Raw genomic sequence first — 19,012 nt, forward strand, 5'->3', positions numbered from 1 at the left:
TGACAAGCTGAGCAGGAATTTTTTTGGCATAAAGAGAATGGTAAGCAAGGTATGCATTACATCATCTGGACAAAACTTTGCCTTCCTACCAGAAATGGAGGTCTCAGTTTTCACTCAGCCTTGAGTTGGGAAGGACCTATAAGAGCTAAGCTTTCTTGGAACTTCATTCAAAAGCCAAATTTTTTAGTTAACAGAATTTTTAGAGCTAGATATGGTGACAACATTTGGACTTGATCTCAAAAGTGTAATTCTGATTCGTGGAAAATCTTATTGGATGGAGCAAATAACTTGAAGCCAATTGTTAGATGGAAGATTGGTAATGACACTAAAATCAGTATCCTTAATGATACATGGATTGGAGACAAACCAATTTGTAAATGGCCAACCTTTGTCAATGCATACTTATTGGAAGATTGTTCGGTAGACTTACTTCTTTCTAAAAGTAAGTATTGGGATCATAATATTTGTAAATATGTATTTGGTGAAGAATTAACAAGTGTTATCAAGCAAGTCCAGCTGGATTTGAGACAAGAGAAAGATGAATTACAAAGAAAAATTCAAGATGTTTGATGTGGATGACATCAAATGGTTGAGAAAAATTAAATTACATCCCAGAATGTTTTTTTTTTTTTTGGTGGAGACTCAAGAAAGATGCTCTTCCTACTAATTCTTGGCTGAATTATAAAAGATTTCAAGTATTAAATCAATGGCCTAGAGGTTGTTGTCTTGAAGAAGATATTAATCATATTTCTATTTCCTATAAGAAGCTTATTGAGGTCTTCAATGCTTTGAAAGGTTGGGGGAATTCATATCCCGACATTTCATTCAATTTCAGATGTGGAATAATTTAAAACTATTTCTACCAAGAATGTAGTATTGACTAGGATCTATTGATGTTCGGTTTTCTATTGTTGGAAGGATAGAAATGCCTTGAAGCATGGTAAACCATCATTATCTTGTACTTTTCTTTTAGCTGAGATCCTTTCTAATGCAATCAAGCCATTCTTAAATCCTATTTTGGAGAACTAGGATGCTAATCAATTTGGAAAACTAAATTGTAAATTTTGGCATCCTCCACCTCCAAAGTAGATCAATTTAAATGTTGATGCTTTTTTATTGAGCTCGAACCTGTCTGGAATCGGAGGTGTTGTTAGAGATGAAAAAGGAAAATTTCTTGTGGCTTTTGGCAAATAACTTTATCATTGGGATGTTACTCAATTGGAGCTTTTGACAATCCTCTCCTTAAAGGATGTTCTTCAAGATTGGATGGTTGAATCTGAAGGCATTTTCATTGAAGGACACAACATCAACGTCATTAAGCTATTGCATAAATCTTTGATTAATAATGTAAATTCTTCCTCTTTAGATTTATCTTTTCTTTATGATTTTAAGCGGATTATTTTTCATTATATTTCTAAAGAGAATTGCAAATTTTTGTGCAACCTATGTTTTAAAAAGTAGCTTCTTTTGGAACTTTTTTCATAATGATCTTCCTTCTCTTTTTATCGGTTTGTTAAAGGAAGATTGTGATAGCTTAGCTATCTCTTAGATTATATTTCCCTTTTTTTAAAAATAAAATATGCTATATGCGTTTCTTACACAAAACAAAAAAAAAAATTTATCAATTCATTTACAACCTCTATCTCTAATATTACCTCTTGCTGTGAGTATAAAAATGAAAATAACATTGTTTTGTTGCATTTTATTCTTTATGCAACCAAACAATTAAAACAAATAACATTCAATATATTTAATATTCATTGTTGCTAGAAATTATAAATTATATTTTCAACAATAATAAAAAAATATTAAATGTCATTTAATTAAATATAATTATTGATTTCAAGCTCCACAAATTATCCAAAAATTCTCAAACATAATAATTTTTTTTCCAATCAAAACAAGAAAAAAATAAAATATTTTTCATACAATTTTTAGCTACAAATAGACAAACAAACCAACCCTCATTGAAATTTACTCCCAGAAGGTCGCTTGTGATTATCAGAGCTTACAACTAGAAAATGTAACTACTGCAGGATTGGCCACAAAAGAAATGCTTAAATCTAGTCGTCTTATACATTCATTGTTACAAGCTGAAGTGGCTTTGTTAATCTTTACTGTCGACACCATGATAGTTTAGCTGAGAAAGGGGAGCTGTTCTATGATAAAAAATTTTGTATTTTACAGAGCCCCCTTTTCACATTCAATAATAATGATAAAAGGAGTTCAAGATCCAAATCTTACATCACATTGAAAGGAACAAACGGCTCATTCTCAATCAACCAGTTGATCGCAGAACTGGCATCTCCATTCAGACCATTACCTGAAATTTATCAAGAGTAAGATGAACAAAGTTAATTAATGGCTGAACTGAGGAATTTATAACCATACTACTTGCCCTTATTAAACTATTCAACAAGCGAGTTAAAGAACAAACCCAATGGAGTGTAAGTTGGTAAGCTAATGCGTCTGGGGCATGATTTGCTTGAGCTAAATGTGCTGCTGGTTCCGATGCCAGAGCCAATATAGCAGTCTCGAGGCTTGAGATAATTTGAAACAGTTAAAATACATGGATAAGAGATAATTCAGCACAAAACAAACAAGAAAAATGGCATGCTTGAAGCCTGTAACACTTAAAAAAGCTGTGTTACTTAGCACAATTGCAAGAACCAAATGCCTATTGCGAGTAGTGGAGGATCTCTTAAACACAATTCAACTATAAAGATGGGCATCAAAATTTTTAAAATGTTTCTCTGTATCTATTGATGTATAGACACGCTTGAATCAGAGATTTAGTCAGAGATTAGCGCATGGAATTACTTGAATTGGTTGGCATAAAAAGAATGTAAGAATATAGGATTTTATGAGGAAGAAGTTGATGAAGATTCTTGGTACAAAAGTTCACCTGTCCTTTTTTTTAATGAGAAATTATTAGAACATATGAGAAGAGTATTGGACTACACGGCTGTACACTTAGTATATAGTGAATACTGTCCTCCTACGGGTTTAGTTGAATGCATGCACACCATAGCTTATTGTGTGTACTTCGACGAGCTATTGCATTCCAGTGTGCCTTCCTCTTGCATTTCTTAGTCTCATCGAGCCCAAAATCTGTCACCCTAATGGTACACTTTAAGTTCAACCTAGGATCATTGCAACATAGCAAAGGTTGCCCTTCGATGACCTAGCTCTCCTGACATACCCGGCATCTTAGATGTCTTATTGTCTACATCTAGCTCCCCTCTATGTGGAAATCATATTCTTCATCATTACCTGATGCTTCTCCTTTTCTTTATTTCCGAGTTTGATGCTTTCTGGCATTCAAGATTATGAAAATCAGATCGGAAATAGAACAAAAAGAAGTTCAAGGTTCAATTGTTAAATCAAGGCAGGATCTGATGATGTAATAAATATTAAAATTATTTAAATAACATCTAAATGATATAGTCATGATATAATAATTATGCAATAATATAAATTTATGACTAAAAAATAAATAAAATTCATGAACAAATAAATATTTTACAAATTTTAAATTTAAACATATTCAATTTTAAATTTAATTCACATATAAGTTATAAATTTAGTATAAAAATTACTAATTTATGATATATATTTAGATCTATAAATTATATACAAAATATATATTATAAAATTAAATCTATAAATTCATGTTAGATCATTTCTAATTAAAAATATATAAAAATTAATTTTTTTATCATATAATTAAATAAATAAAGAGTTAAATAGATAAAAAATTAAATATAACTAAATTAAAAAATAAATATTATTCACATTCTAAATAAATGAATTGAAAAATGTGTTAAAATTTTTAGTGTCTGTGTTTTGAACTTGAAAGCTTTATCTTGGTTAGTCTCATATCACTTGGGCGCTATGTGTTAGCACTGTTTATATAACCTTTTTTGTTCACATGATTAGATAAGCCACATAAGATGGTGGGTTCGTGTGATAAAGCTTGATTGGTGCTTATTTGACAAATAATTATTATTAAAAATGAATGCTTCTTTTAAAATTAAAATATATTAAGTTTAAATTAAAGTTAAATATTTTATATTTTATTCAATAAATTAATTTATTTGATTATATAAATGATTCAATAAAGAAATTGGTAGATTTGTAGATAACAAGTACTAGTTTGTCAGTTAACTAATCGAACTAGCAGTTCAATGTGGTTCAACCCTATTTGTTGTGAAAAGAGTTTTGGAATTTTACCGGACCGGCCATTAAACCGGTTCTCGGTTCGACCTATTCAACTGCCAGTTCGATCCAATTTTTCCAACCTTTCTGACATTAGCGTAAAGGATCAGCCTCGTGCTTCGTTTCTTCCCATTGATCTTTCTAAGAAGAGTACTATGTAAACTTTATTTAAATTTATAATTTTGACATTAGGAATAAATAATCCACATTGATCTTTCTATCAATTATTTATTTATGATTCATGAGCTTAATTCATTTAATCTTTGAAAAAATTAATATAATTCAATTTTGGTTTCATTAATTTTCCAAAAGCAAAAATCGAACCAATAATAAAAAATATAGTAAAGTCAAAATTATAAATCAAACTAATAATTCAATCATTGAACCATTACCAACAACAAGCATTTATCCCACTATTGCATGGGATCAGCTACATTCCACTTTCCTTGTTATTCTATTAAGAGTCAAATTTTCATTTAAATTTAATAAAAAAAAAATGTCCTAGTCTTTTTAGATATGTATTTGATAATTCAATCAAACAAACCAAAAAAGATTAGTTTGATTTGTTTTTTTTTTAAACCAAATGATGCACGCTCCTAGGCATGACCATTTTTTTTCACTTTTATTGGTAAATTCACCATAGTTTACATATTATTTTCATTTAATTGGTTTTGTTGGACTTCTTGACCTTCATAATGTGCTTATTAATTTTTCTTTCACTTTTATTGGTAAATTCACCATAGTTTACATATTATTTCATTTAATTGGTAATTTTTTGTTGGACTTCTTGACCTTCATAATGTGCTTATTAATTATTAGAAATGATTTATTCTAGACCTTTTATCATAGACCATACTATGTTAATGATCTTTCTATCCATACACAGAAGTGTTCTCCCATATTTTTATACTTATGAGGATCCCCTATTACCCAGTATGGACAATTTTCCCTCATCAATGTATTCACTTCATTAACCAATCGACTCAATACTGTTCTTGGTTCTGAGCTGATGAAGAAATATAAGTGGATGTGCTACCGTTAGACTCTCTAGATAGACTACCGTCAGAGTTAATATTGAAATTGACGTTTCTACTTCTTTGGACGAGAAGTTTGAAATGGCACTTCATTATGTGGTTACCGAGAAAAAGTACAATTCAAGGGCTTGTAAAACTAACTTGACGTGGAGTCAAAAGGTTTATCAATAATTAATAAAATCTTCCTGGAACATGAATGTTTTGGTAGCTAAAACACTCATCCTGAATTAAGGAAATATTTCGCTAGGGGCTCCAATAAAAGTGCTAATGATAATGATCATGATATAGACTCATAAGATTTATGTGTACTAAATACAAATGATCAAATTGAATCTACCAACTTATTGGACATTGTTTCCCCTACCCTGCTCCCCTAGATTGCAATTAAGCAATGGAATTTATTATTGCTTCTACTTTTGAGTCCAAGCCTTCCAAAGCTGCTCGCAGTTTGATGGTTGTCAGCATTCATCTTGCCATCTCTATTAGAGGATAAGGATGATGTACCAACAGTTGCAACTTCAAGAGCCAAGTCTACAAAACCTAGTTTCCGCCCTATTGAGAGTGATACTCCTATTTAAAATATCATTATTCTTTTCAGCTTGCCAGCTACTGCACCCCCTGTTACTCATGGTCATATTCTAAAAGAAGTTGATGGTGATTCATGCTCAAATTAGTGTCAATATTCTATTAGATAATTCCGAAGTTTCAAAAACCGAGTGGATAAAAGGTTTCAGAATTTGTTTTCTAGAAGTAAAAATAAGGAAAGTATTACCACAAATTTACAAAATTCTAAACAATGACAATAATCCACCTAATGTCTTCCTCATTCTAATCTAGGAGGAGATAATTAGATATGATTGAAAGGCTTGCTCCTCGCCATCTACAACAACAACATAAAGCCTTTATCCCACTATGTGAGGTCAGCTACATGAATCTTTTTTCTCCATTGTGTCCTATTAAAAATTAAATTCTCATTTAAATCTAATAAAGAAAAGTCGTTTCTAATATTTTCTAACCAAATCTTCATAGGTCTACCTCTACCTCTCTTAACATAAGTCAAATCTAATACATCTATTTTCCTAACCGTCGTCAGAAGGCCGCTGTTTTATGTGACCAAACCATCTAAGGCGACTCTCTCTATCTTATCTTCCACTGGAGCTACGCCAACTTTTTCACATATATGTTCATTTTGTATCATGTCTCTAAGAGTAAAGCCACTCATCCACTTGAGCATCCTCATCTCTGCAACACTTATCTTAATATTATGCTTCTCGTTTAATGGCCAACATTCTGCACCATAAGCATTGCACGTCTAACCACCATCTTATAGAATTTTCACTTAAGCTTGAGGGAGACTTTTCTATCACACAACAAACCCAATGCATTCCTCCATTTCAACCATCCAACATGAATTCTACTAATAATCTTGCCATCTATTTCACCATCACTCTGAACAATAGACCCAAGATATATAAAACATGTACTCGTATTAATGACTTGATCATCCAAAGTCTCAATCCTCCCACAAGAACTATTATTACTAAAATTACACTCAATATATTTAGTTTTAGATCTGCTCAAACGAAAGCCTTTAGACTCTAAGGTGGACCTTCATAATTCAAGTTTACCTTCAACTACCTCTCTAGTCTGATCAATAAGAAGAATATCATTAGCAAAAAGCATACACCAGGCTACAACTCTTGCAAATGTCAAGTGAGAAAATCCATGACTAAAGAAAAAAAGATATGAGCTTAAGGCTGATCCTTGATGTAATCCAATTGAAATAGGAAAATACTCGATCAATCCACCTTGTGTCTAAACACAAGTAACAACTCCTACATACATATCCTTAATGACTTGAATATAAGCATTATTAACCCATTCCTTTTCTAGAACTCTCCATAGCACTTTTCTTGAAACTTTATCATATGCTTTCTCTAGATCAATAAAAATCATATGTAAATCCTCCTTATTCTCTCTATACTTCTCCATCAAACCTCTCAATAAATGTATAGTTTCCATAGTAGACCCACCCAACATGAATCCAAATAGATTTTGAGAAACATTGTGATATCACATTGCAACTTATGCTCTATAACTCTCTCCCATAGTTTTAAAGTATTAATTCACACAATTTTATGAATCACCTTTATTCTTAAAAATAGGAATCAACACACTCATCTCCGCTCATCTGGTATCTTTTTAGTTTTCAAAATAATATTAACAAATTTAGTAACCCAACGAATTCCTTGATCTCCTAAGCATTTCTACACCTCTATTGGAATATCATCAGGCCCAACAACTTTTCCACACTTCATTTTCTTTATAGCCTCTCTAACTTTGGGTTTACTAATATGCCGATAAAAATAAAAAAAAATTCTTTATTTTCATTTAGGATGCTAACGTCACTATAGTCAATCACATTCTCATAATCTTCATTGAAGAGTTTATAAAAATATCTCATCCACATTTGTTGAATATCCTCTTCTAATAAGTGCACTTTTTGATCTTCATCCTTAATACACTTCATTTGAACTAAATCCTTACTATTTTTTTCTCTTTGTTTTCCTAACTTATACATATATCTTTTATCATCCTTAGTATCTAATCTATTATATAAATAATTAAACGCTAAAATCTTTGCATCGCATATTGCTTTTTAAGACTCCTTACGGGTCTCTTTATATCTTTCTCAATTATCAAAAGTTTAACATCTAAATCAATTTTTATAACAACTCTTCTTATTTTTTTATATTTTCTTGCACATTTTGATTCCAACACAACTATTTTTACTATTAGGATCTTTTCCCTTTGATACTTAAAGCATATCTTTTACAACATTTTTAATATCACTAGCTAAATTTTCTCACATAACATTAGCTTCCTCATGCACAAATAAAATCTTAAGATCTAGATGGATATAATTTCCTTAGTTTCCATGTTATTGTGATCCAATGCATTTTGTTTCCATGCCTTACTGGTATTAGTATTTTGTAACTGCTTTTTTATGTAAAATTTCACAAACTGGTGGCAAAAATGTGATACAACAACAAGTCTTTATCCCACTACATGGGGACAATTGTAGAATCTTTTTTCTCCCTTGTGTTCTAATAAGAGTCAAATTCTCATTTAAAACTAATAAAAAAGTCATTTCTAATATTTTCTAATCAAACTTTTTCTAGGACTACCTCTATATTTCTTAACATAGGTCAAACCTAATACATTTACTCTCCTAATCGGGTCATCTGAAGGTTGATGTTTTATGTAATCAAGCCATCTAAGGCGACTCACTTTAATCTTATATGTCATTGGAGCTACTCTTACCTTTTCACATATATACTCATTTCGCATTAAGTCTCTAAGAGTAAAGCTGCTCATCCACCTGAGCATCCTCATCTCTGCAAGACATAATTTTATGCTTTTCTTTTACTGGCCAACATTCTACCCCATAATTCAAGGATGATGGTATAGAATTTCTTGCAAAATTTAATTTTGTTATTTTTAATTGCATTAGTAGAGAGTGCAATAAGTTAGCAAACTTATGTGCTAACTATGCTTTAGTAAGTAACTTTACTTGGGATGATTGCTCTGTGAATAAGGTTCCTCCTCCTTTTTTTAGCATTTTGAAGGAGGAATCTAAATTGTAGTTGCTCTTTGTTTTTAATAGTTAATTTAGCTTCGGCTTTTTTCAAAAAAAAAAAAAAATCTGCCCCATAAAGCATTGTAGGTCTCACCAACATCTTATAGAATTTTCACTTAAGTTTGAGGCGTACTTTTCTATCACACAATAGGTTTGATGCATTCCTCCACTTCAACCATCCAACTTGAATTCTACAAACAATATCCTCATCTTTTCCACCATCACTTTGAACAATAGACCCGAGATATCTAAAGTGAGTACTCTTATTAATGACTTGATCACCCAATGCAACAATCCCCCACTTGATCTAGCACTACTAAAATTACACTCCATGTATTCGATTTTAGATCTACTCAAATGAAAACCTTTATACTCTAAGTTTGACCTCCATAAATCATGTTTACCTTCAACTCTCTATCTAATCTTATCAACAAGAAGAATATCATAAGAAAAAAATATCACTAAAGTCAATCGTATTCATATAATCTTTAATTAAATGCTTATCAATTAATTAAATGCTTATCAAAATATTATGCACCACTGAATATGATATTCCAAAGTTTAAGGTTGAATTATAACCTTAAATTTTTTGTCAAAGCAAAGTTGAAGTTCCTCCAAGGAACCTCGTCTGCATTCCAACAGAGGCAGTGCCCCAACAGCTTTCTTGATTGCAGAAATGATGTCTTCAACAGAATATGTTTCAGCATTGCTAGCCAAAATACCTTCATTGCTCAGAATTTTCTGCAAGCAAAAGAAAAACGAAATGACAAGATAATCAAAATGAATATTCATGCAAATTTATTTTTCCCGGAACAGAATGCTTGTTGAATGAGAAACTAACTAAGCTCAGCTCTCATTTAGTAAATAAGTAAGAAAATAATGCTAAATAATTTAATCAGTTTTAGCATTTAGATTCCATAAACAGGATAAACATTTAAAATTTAACAAAGGGTTTCTTTTTATTTCTACAAGCACTTCTGATGATAGTTAAGTTGTTGGATGAGCTATATGAAGCAGTGGTATTCACGAAGATGAATCTGAAGTCTAGATATCATCAGATCAAGATTCCATAAACAGGATAAACATTTAAAATTCAACAAAGGGTTTCTTTTTATTTCTACAAGCTCTTCCGATGATAGTTAAGTTGTTGGATGAGCTATATGAAGCAGTGGTATTCACGAAGATGAATTTGAAGTCTAGATATCATCAGATCAGGATGAGAGAGGAGGATGTCCCGAAGATTGCATTCAGGACACATGAGGGACACTACGAGTTCTTGGTGATGCCGTTTATTGGCCTCATCAACATCCCTGCTACATTCCAGTCCCTCATGAACAGGATGTTCCGACCATACCTCGGAAGATTTATATTGGTTTTATTTGATGACATCCTGGAGTATAGCTGGTCGAACGAGGAGCATTTGGAGCACTTGAAGGTAGGACTACAGCTGGTCGAACGAGGAGCATTTGGAGCACTTGAAGGTGGTGCTGGAGGTGTTATAGGAGCATTAGCTACAGGCCAACCAGAAGAAGTGTTGATTTGCACAATCCAGTATGGAGTACTTAGGGCACATGGTATTGAGGGTAGCTAATCAGGCCAAGATTGAGGCTATGTTGAAATGACCGCTACCTAGGACCCTGAAAGAGTTTAGGGGTTTCCTATGGTTAACTAGATTTTACATGAGGTATATATTTTTCATATGCACCCAACCATGCTTCTAGCATATAAACTTGTGTATATGTTGTATTAATTGAAACCCTAATTCTAAGTTGCAGTCAGGGCATGTTTGCATAAGATACCCATCACATTGAATTTTCTGTACAAATATGTCTTCTCTCAAAAATCAACATCATAAATAAGATAATCATTTAAGACATGTACTTCAAATTGACAAATGGGATAGATGATCAATTTTTTAGCTTTATTCAAGGGTTCCTCTAAAAAATTTTTGATTTTCTTCGCAAATAGTTTTAGAATTTGCAACAATGGCACATCAAAAACTTCAACAAAATAGTTACAAGATAAGAGCATGTACTATTGATAACATTGTTGAAGCTATTTGAAACGGTAATCATCAAGTTGTATCCATGCACAATGAAGAAAACATGAGCCCATCTCTCAAAGCCAATTTCATCTTCTAGTCCCCAACTATAGTTAGGTTTTGTACTCATATTTTGTCAAAGTATCTATAAAACTCAACTCTTATGTAAGCTTTATAAAGCAAGTGATTTTCCTCATGAAAACTATTGATTTTGAATTTTTTTCTGGATATTCATTGCAAAATGATATGTGTAAGCTCTGTGGTGTGCCCCTAAAAATATTGTGGATAATGCACTAGCAATATTGTTATATCTATCAAGGACACACGCTTAAGTTTTTTTATTGTGCCTATTGACTCCCTTAGTCTAGTCTTGAAATACATAAACAAATCCTCATCTTAAGAATCAATAACTGCAAATGCCATCGTGTAAATTAGAGTGTTAGCATCTTGTGGCATAAGCAAAATGAATCCACATGTATTAAAAAATGTTCCATTCACAGTTAATATGGAGGGCATGCACCTTTGAAGCATTGAATACAAACACCTAAAAAAAATTAAACATACTTGAAGCATCATACAACAACAAGCCTTTTTCCCACATACTTTAAGCATCATACAACAGCAAAAATATCAAGCCTTTATCCCACTAAGTGGAGTCGGCTACATGAATCCTTTTTCTACATTGTGTCATGTTAAGAGTCAAATTCTCATTTAAATCTAAAAAAGAAATGTCATTTCTAATATTTTCTAACCACGTCTTTTTAGGTCTACCTCAACCTTTCTTAAGGTAAGCCAAATCTAATAAATCTATTTTCCTAACCGGGTTATCGGAAGGCCGCCGTTTTATGTGATAAGTGTCATGAAATGTAAAATTGAAAATGAACAATTGTCCATGAATTCTTCCTATTTAGCATAACTAGATATGATGGTAATTTCAGAAGGATACTTTGGGGGACTTTTATATCAGTGATAGCTTGCTTACAACGCTGCTAAGCCTTCTCTTATGATAATTAATATCATAGTCCCTCTTTATATCTAAAATAATCATCTTTGGATTCAAATTAGAGTTAGATCTGATGAGCTTCTTCTTGATTATATGTCCAATAAGATATTATTGAGCTTGTCGATGGTCTTTCAATCTGACATTCAAGATGCAGATTATTTAGATTCATTGCTCCTCTGATCTCAAACATATTTTATTATGTCAACCTCTAAGCCCATAAGCTCCATGAGTTTCACGGGCATTCAACAGATAACCAACATCTTTCTTGGATTTATTTACCTTGAATTGAAAGTATTTTTCATTGCATAAAACTGTAACATTAAAATAAGCATAATTTTAAAAAAATAATTATTTTTACGTTGGCCGCGAGTTCAATCATATGGAGTCACACAAATTTTAACAATTATTAGGACTTGAAGCATCATAGAATAAGTTCGAATGATGCATGTTCATCATTATTATCGCAATTGTCATCAGAACTATAATTATTTTATTTCTGCATGTTTATTTGCTTGATGTTATGTGTTGGGACATTATTTTCTTTTGTCTACTGTATCATGGTTATGTAACACTAACGACATGATTGTTTTGTGCTGTTTGGATCAGTAGTTGCTGCCATTAGAGCTCTCCAAATTTTCTAAACAAACAAGGGCTGAGCAAATTATTCGAAAAACTTGATTACTGATTATTAAAAGCATGGTTGCTTCCTAACATCTCTCTCTCTCTCCCTCTTTGCATGTCAACCTCTTTCTTTTTATATTTCTACAACACTTCATCTCTCTCTACTATCTCTAGAAGTCAATGGGAAGCAAAGGCGATAAAGGGTTTGATTCTGCAGCATTTATCTCTTACATTAACACGAAAATTCTATAATAAAACACTAATAAAACCCAACCAAGCTAAATTCCAAGCACATTCATTTGGTCATATAATCATAATGCGTCATTAATATACAATTAATTCAAACATTACTAACCGTAATGTTATACTTGAAATAAAGATCAAGGGCCACGGAGAAGTAGCTGTATTCATCTAATATAACAGGATATGAGCATGTCCCGTGCTTTTCTGCAAAAGAAAGAAATAGAAGAATAAATATTGTAAAAAAACATTCAATGTGAAAGCATGTTTGAACATTGCTTGTAATTCTGTCAAGCGGACACAACGCTTGGTAAACAGGCCATGGTTAGTCTTCTGTGCATTACCTTATGCTCCCTATTTTTCTTCTATAAAACACTCGCCTATTCTTGAGTATGCTTACTAACGTACCATAAAGGCACAATGCAAGGCTAAAAACAATTCCACCTAACAAACATCAATTCATGGACTGCCACTTATGCTTGCGACTGCCAATCTGTTAAAATAACTTTTGCAAAAGCAATCCTATTGGATTTTAAACTTACACTTCCACAGTTTTTTTCTCAGTGGAAATCTCCAATGGTTATTTTCATCTGGAAATTGACTTTTAAGCCAGTTTCTATTCAGATAGAGGAATATTTGGCGTATGCTGTCACTTAAAAATACCATAAACATTTAAAAAAAGTTAAGAAAGTTTACCCCACTGCTCATCCAGCATACAAACACCAGGTGGCCACCAAAAAATACAAAGTTTGTCAGGCTCAAGATAGGTAATAGAAAAAATTACGAACTTACAAGTCATAAATACCTCATGGGCCCAAAACAACCCTTTGCCACCATGGCAAAGAGATGGAGAACCGCAACTTAAGGATGGCCAATGTTTCTGAAGCTCTGGCATAAGAGATGAGATCTGACAGACAAATAAAAAACATAGCAATGGGCATATAAAGTAGTTAGGCACAGTTACATGACACTTCAAGCTAAGAAATATGAACTTTGGATGAAAACAAACAAACAGAGCATCACCTTCTTAATACTAAAATCAGAGTTTCTACAGCATGATGGGTAGTGCCCGTCATTATAATCTGGCCAAAGCCCATCTGTTAAATGAGGTTTAAATAAAATATCAGTTTATTGAATCAAGAAAAATTAGCAGTTCGAATTTGAAAAAGTACATAACATGTTTTTAATATTTTACTATCCTATTTGAAGAATTTTCTTTCTAAACATCATTCTTTATGGCTTAGAAATAAACCAAAAAGAACAATCATCTGCAAAAATGTCGGGTAACAATAATGCACTTTCCACAAATCATATGCCATCATCATTACATTTTATCAAGTAAATTATTTTTGTTAGACCAGACCGCATATGGGTGAGACCCACATAAATACTCAAGGAATGCCAATTCAAAACAATTTAGCATTAACTAATATTGAAAAAAAAAAAACCTAGTAATGATGAAGACCCATAGTAATATTAAGTTTTTCTCAAATTTTTTTTTGTTCAATATATTCTCAAGTTAGAGGCACTCTTAGGGGATACGTTAAGGTTCTTCAAGTAATGAGATGGTAGCTTTTACTTGACAGCAGTATTGACTGTCATCTGCATAAACTCCATGAATAGTGCCAACTGCCAAGAAAAGCTTTGGAGCGATTCCAAAAAACTGGTGAGGATCGAACACAGCATAATAAGTTTTTGAGGTTCTTTCTAGCTGTGAGGTTATAGAGATAAAATAAGAGAGAAAGGGGTTAGAAAAAGAGAGGGGTCCGGTAATCCTCTTACAATAGAAGAGAGAGAAGAGAGAAAGAAAGAGAGATTCATCCAATCATGTTCCTTGTTTCAATTGTATCTTTATATTCCTTCATGATATAATATCCATCTATATATTATAAGGTTTTGCATGATTAGAAACAAGGTACAAAAAATCCCACCTAGTAATTGGGGTATTAATCAAATATAGTCATATTTTCTTCAAATCAAATATTTTCTTTCATCACAAATAATTAAAAGTAATTATACTACAACAACAACAACAACATTAAGCCTTTGTCCAACTACGTGGGGTCGGCTACATAAAACCTTTTTCGCCATTGTGTCTGGTTAAAAGTCAAAGTCTCATTTAAATCTAATAAAGAAAGATCATTTCTAATATTTTCTAACCAAGTCTTTTTAGGTCTACCTCTACCTTTCTTAACATAAAATCAAATATAATACCTCAACTTTCCTAATCGGGTCATCGGAAGGCATCCGTTTAATGTGACCAAACCATCTAAGGCGACTCTCTCTAATCTTATCTTCCGTTGGAGCTACTCCAACCTTTTCACGTATATGCTCATTTCGTATCCTATCTCCAAGGGTCAAGCCACTCATCCACCTAAGCATCCTCATCTCTGCAACACTTAACTTAGTATTATGCTTCTCTTTTAATGGCCAACATTCGCACCATAAAAGCATTGCAGATCTCACCACCATCTTATAGAATTTTTCCTTAAGTTTGAGGGGGACTTTTCTATTGCACAATAAGCCCGATGCATTCCTCCACTTCAACCATCCAACTTGAATTCTGCTGATAATATCCCCATCATTCACCATCACTCTAAACATAGATCCAAGATATCTAAAACGTGTATTTCTTATAATGACTTTGATCGCCTGTGGGCTCCGAAAATTCGTCCCCGGCCTCCGCTCGTTTTTCTTATTCGGCGAGGGAGTTTTAACGAACTAAGTTCCGAGGTAAATTTTGGAAGGGCAGATGGGTTTGTAGATAAGACACTACCCAGAGATTTCGCCCTCTTTTGTGAGGACTTTATGATCTGAGTTCTGGTTTCCTATAGGCGCAAGCCCCTATAGTTAATATACCCCTCTCGATCACGAGAGGAACTTTCGATTAAGGCTAGTCGTCAATCAGATACGTATAGAATATACGTGTTATCTGGCATATAGTAGCAGCAATGGATTTAGATATTGGCAGAAATTGGATTTGGAAATTGGGTTTTGAATTTGGGAATTCGGAAAGGATTGAAAAGGTTGATATTTAAAATATGAAATTTCACCACCTAGCACTTAAAGCGGATGGTGGGGGAATGAATGATGGGCCCGATCAAGATCCCATGGTTCCGTCATCCCGGGCCATCGTGGTCCCTGTCTACTTAGTCAGAGGAAGGTAGTCGACCCAACCTGACAGAAGGATCCTTGTCGGCAGCCATGGGTTGCTTCGTCCAAGGAGGACCTGTAGACCGGGGTTGAATGTTTGTCTAAGGGGACAAATTTGAATCCACCTTAGCTGACAGAGGGCTTTGTGCCCTATCGATCATATCCTATTGATTCATATCTCAAGGATTTAACGCCATTAAGGAGCGTATTGGCTCTGGCCATAACCGCTATCTGTGGTGCCATTTGGCGGCAAAACACTCGGTTCAGAGGGCCCCGGGTCATAACCGTTTACCTGCAGTGCCATTTGGTGCGAAACTGCGGTTAGAGGACCGTACCACGCCCTTACTGGCAAGAGATTGTTTGAGAATGGATCCTAGTGATATTTTCGACTAGGCATTTGGCTCTTTGTGAGCTAGAGTTTATTCGAATTTATCCGCCTCGACAAACTGTTGCGGAGGCGAATGGATTTTGCTTTAACTGCGTTGATGGATTTATTCAATTTAAATATTTTTGGGATTTTGGAGTTTTGAGATTTTTCTGGATTTTTGAGAAGCTTTTGGGTATTTGGGTGGAATTTAAAAGTATTTGGAGTGGACTTTGGATATTTTGAAGATATTTGAAAATATTTGAGAAACCCCTCCGGTTGAGATCTGCATTCAACACGGCCATCATCGGGGTGTTTGGGGTCATTTTTCTTTATGGACTGAACCTTGTCTACTCTGTCGGGCTGTCGACAGAGGATCGGGTTTCGTAGGCTTTTTGTCCTCGTAAGTGAATTCTTTTTGTTATAGGCCTTAAAGGCCTGATATGAATGTATTAAAACAAATATACTGGTCATCTCAACCGTGTATTTGTTTGAAAGTTCGAATCTTGTCGACTCCTATTGATCGTAAGAAGGATGGGTTCGAACAAGAATTCACTTGTCACCCGCGGCAGCATCCCTAGACGTCACGTGTGTACCAATAACACGCTCGCCGGGGCCCTTGCGGGTTTAGAATTGTATTTTACCCCTTTTAGTGTACCTATGTGTATACAATTATAGTGCAGATGCAGGGTATTTTGGAATAGACGCCTTCTGTTCTGCTTGTACGGTGATTGCAGATCCGGTGGCGTAGCAGCTTCTGAATAGAATTATTCGCTGCTTCGTACAGGTAGACTGTCGTGCACTATTTGTTAATTTTTGTAGGCGGACCCTAGTGCACTAACAATCTCCTGCCTTGTATTGGTAGACGCTCGTAGATAGCTTGTTGTATGCAATATGAGTTTCCTACTGCAACTCATAAGCACTTGCACTTGATATATTCACTTTATATCTTGCTCGTGGACCATAGGCTGGGTGTACTACGAGTCTTCTATAGTGGCCAGTGGATATTTGCATATGATGTATATCATCCAGTGTTTTACTTGCATATGACATGTTGTGTATTCGATGGGGCTCCAATAATAACATGCAGATACTTGTATTCGCTATGATCATTTGGTGTTTGGCTCGTGGATGACATCTTGAACATGTAGCGGGTCTCTTCATCAGCTTGCAGGAGCTCCTATCTGCTACAATTCTCTTCTGTACTTACTCGTAGATGGCTCTTTGTACGTGTAACAGGTCTCCTAAGATAATTCATAGGAGTTCAAATTTTCCACCAACCTCTTCATGCACATTGGTTGGTAAGGTACTACATTCTTTGTGATTATATTTGTTTGATTGTGAACATGATTGAAATGTTCATTGATGTGTGCATATGTATCTTCCTCTTCCTTATTACTTGTGAATGAGATATAATAGGGACCTTCCTTGTCCACTATACATCTTTGTGTGCTCACTGGTATCCGCTTGAATGATCAACATTTGTTTATTGAATCTCTATATTTTGATTGTTGATTTGAATGTTCTCCAAAAGTTTCTTGTTGATGATTGCTTGCAAATTCCTCTTGAAACTTTGCTTATTACAAGCATTGTGTCCATTCATCGGTGTTCAAATAGTCCCATGCTATCTTATAGAGTCTAAGTCTTCGTTGTAGTTCATTTGCAAATTCAGGTGTGAGTTCAATTCAGCTTCATTGTTCAATTTATTTGAGTTCAAGTAGCTCCTTGCTGTCTTTGTGGCATTCAAGTTCAAATTTAAGTCTCATTCGGATCGTTGCTTGAGTTCAAATAGCAAGCTCAAGTCGTATATCTCCTGTAGCCCTTTGCAAACTCAAGTCCAAAATATTTATTTCATTTAGGTTTGAATTCAATCAGTCTTTGTAGTATTTTAAGCTTGAATGAAAGTCCAAGTTTAGGTCAACTTGAGTTCAACTCAAGTCTTGCACAAATTCTTGTTTGAGTTCCTTGCTTAGTCATTTGAGTTCAAGATTGAGCTCAAGCTTACAAGTCTTCTACTTGAGTTTAAGTTCAAATGCATGTCTCCTGTTGTCCTTTGAGTTCGTGTCCGAGCTCAAAATGAGTTCAGTCAAGTTCTAATGAGAATCCAGGTTCATGTTCATATTTGTTTCAATTAGAATTGAATTCATTTGGGTTCAAGTTCAATTAAGTATTTGTTGCAATCCCAAGTTCTCCACATTCGAAGAAGTCCAAGTTCATCATTTTTTGTTCAAGTCCTTGGATATTCAATCCAAAATTCGGCAGCCTCCCGCGTCTCCCCCGTTTAGGGAAAAACCAAGAGCAACCATTCCCATCGACGCTACGTGAGCGCTTCAGGTAGTGTGGAAAATGACACCGCGGTCACGAATGAAAATTTTTATCCCCGCCTGCTACGTGAGCATTAAGTTTTTAGTTTGTTTATTATAAGAGAAAACAGGCGTTAGAGAAAAAAACACAGATTTCCCCCCTCTGCACCACGTGGGCGTTCGGGGTACTTATGTAAAAATAAAGAAAAAATAAAATAAAGACGCATTTTTTTATCCCCTTCGCCGCAAGCGTCGCACGGTTTCCCACCCTAAACGCTACTTGAGCGCCTCGGGGGTTTGCCGGCTCGTTGCAAGTTTTGAAGAGGGATCCTTAAATCGTCGCGAGCATACGCAACCGGTTTCCCACCCTAACGCTACGTGAGCGCCTCGGGGTT

At 34.1% G+C, this 19,012-nt stretch overlaps 1 protein-coding gene across 1 annotated transcript in view; it reads right to left on the reverse strand.

Annotated features, from left to right (window-relative positions):
- Positions 1-1,905: 1,905 nt before the first annotated feature.
- LOC110109136 (ribonuclease 2) overlaps positions 1,906-19,012 on the reverse strand; it is a 20,116-nt gene continuing 3,009 nt past the window's right edge. The window contains 7 exon segments of the mRNA XM_020840072.1: positions 1,906-2,323; positions 2,438-2,540; positions 9,472-9,633; positions 12,913-13,004; positions 13,494-13,497; positions 13,603-13,704; positions 13,821-13,894. Of these exon segments, the coding sequence (XP_020695731.1) occupies positions 2,241-2,323; positions 2,438-2,540; positions 9,472-9,633; positions 12,913-13,004; positions 13,494-13,497; positions 13,603-13,704; positions 13,821-13,894 (620 nt within the window). The 3' untranslated portion in view covers positions 1,906-2,240.

This window comes from Dendrobium catenatum, unplaced genomic scaffold (genome assembly GCF_001605985.2).
Source record: "Dendrobium catenatum unplaced genomic scaffold, ASM160598v2 fragScaff_scaffold_716, whole genome shotgun sequence".
Lineage (NCBI taxonomy): Eukaryota > Viridiplantae > Streptophyta > Magnoliopsida > Asparagales > Orchidaceae > Dendrobium > Dendrobium catenatum.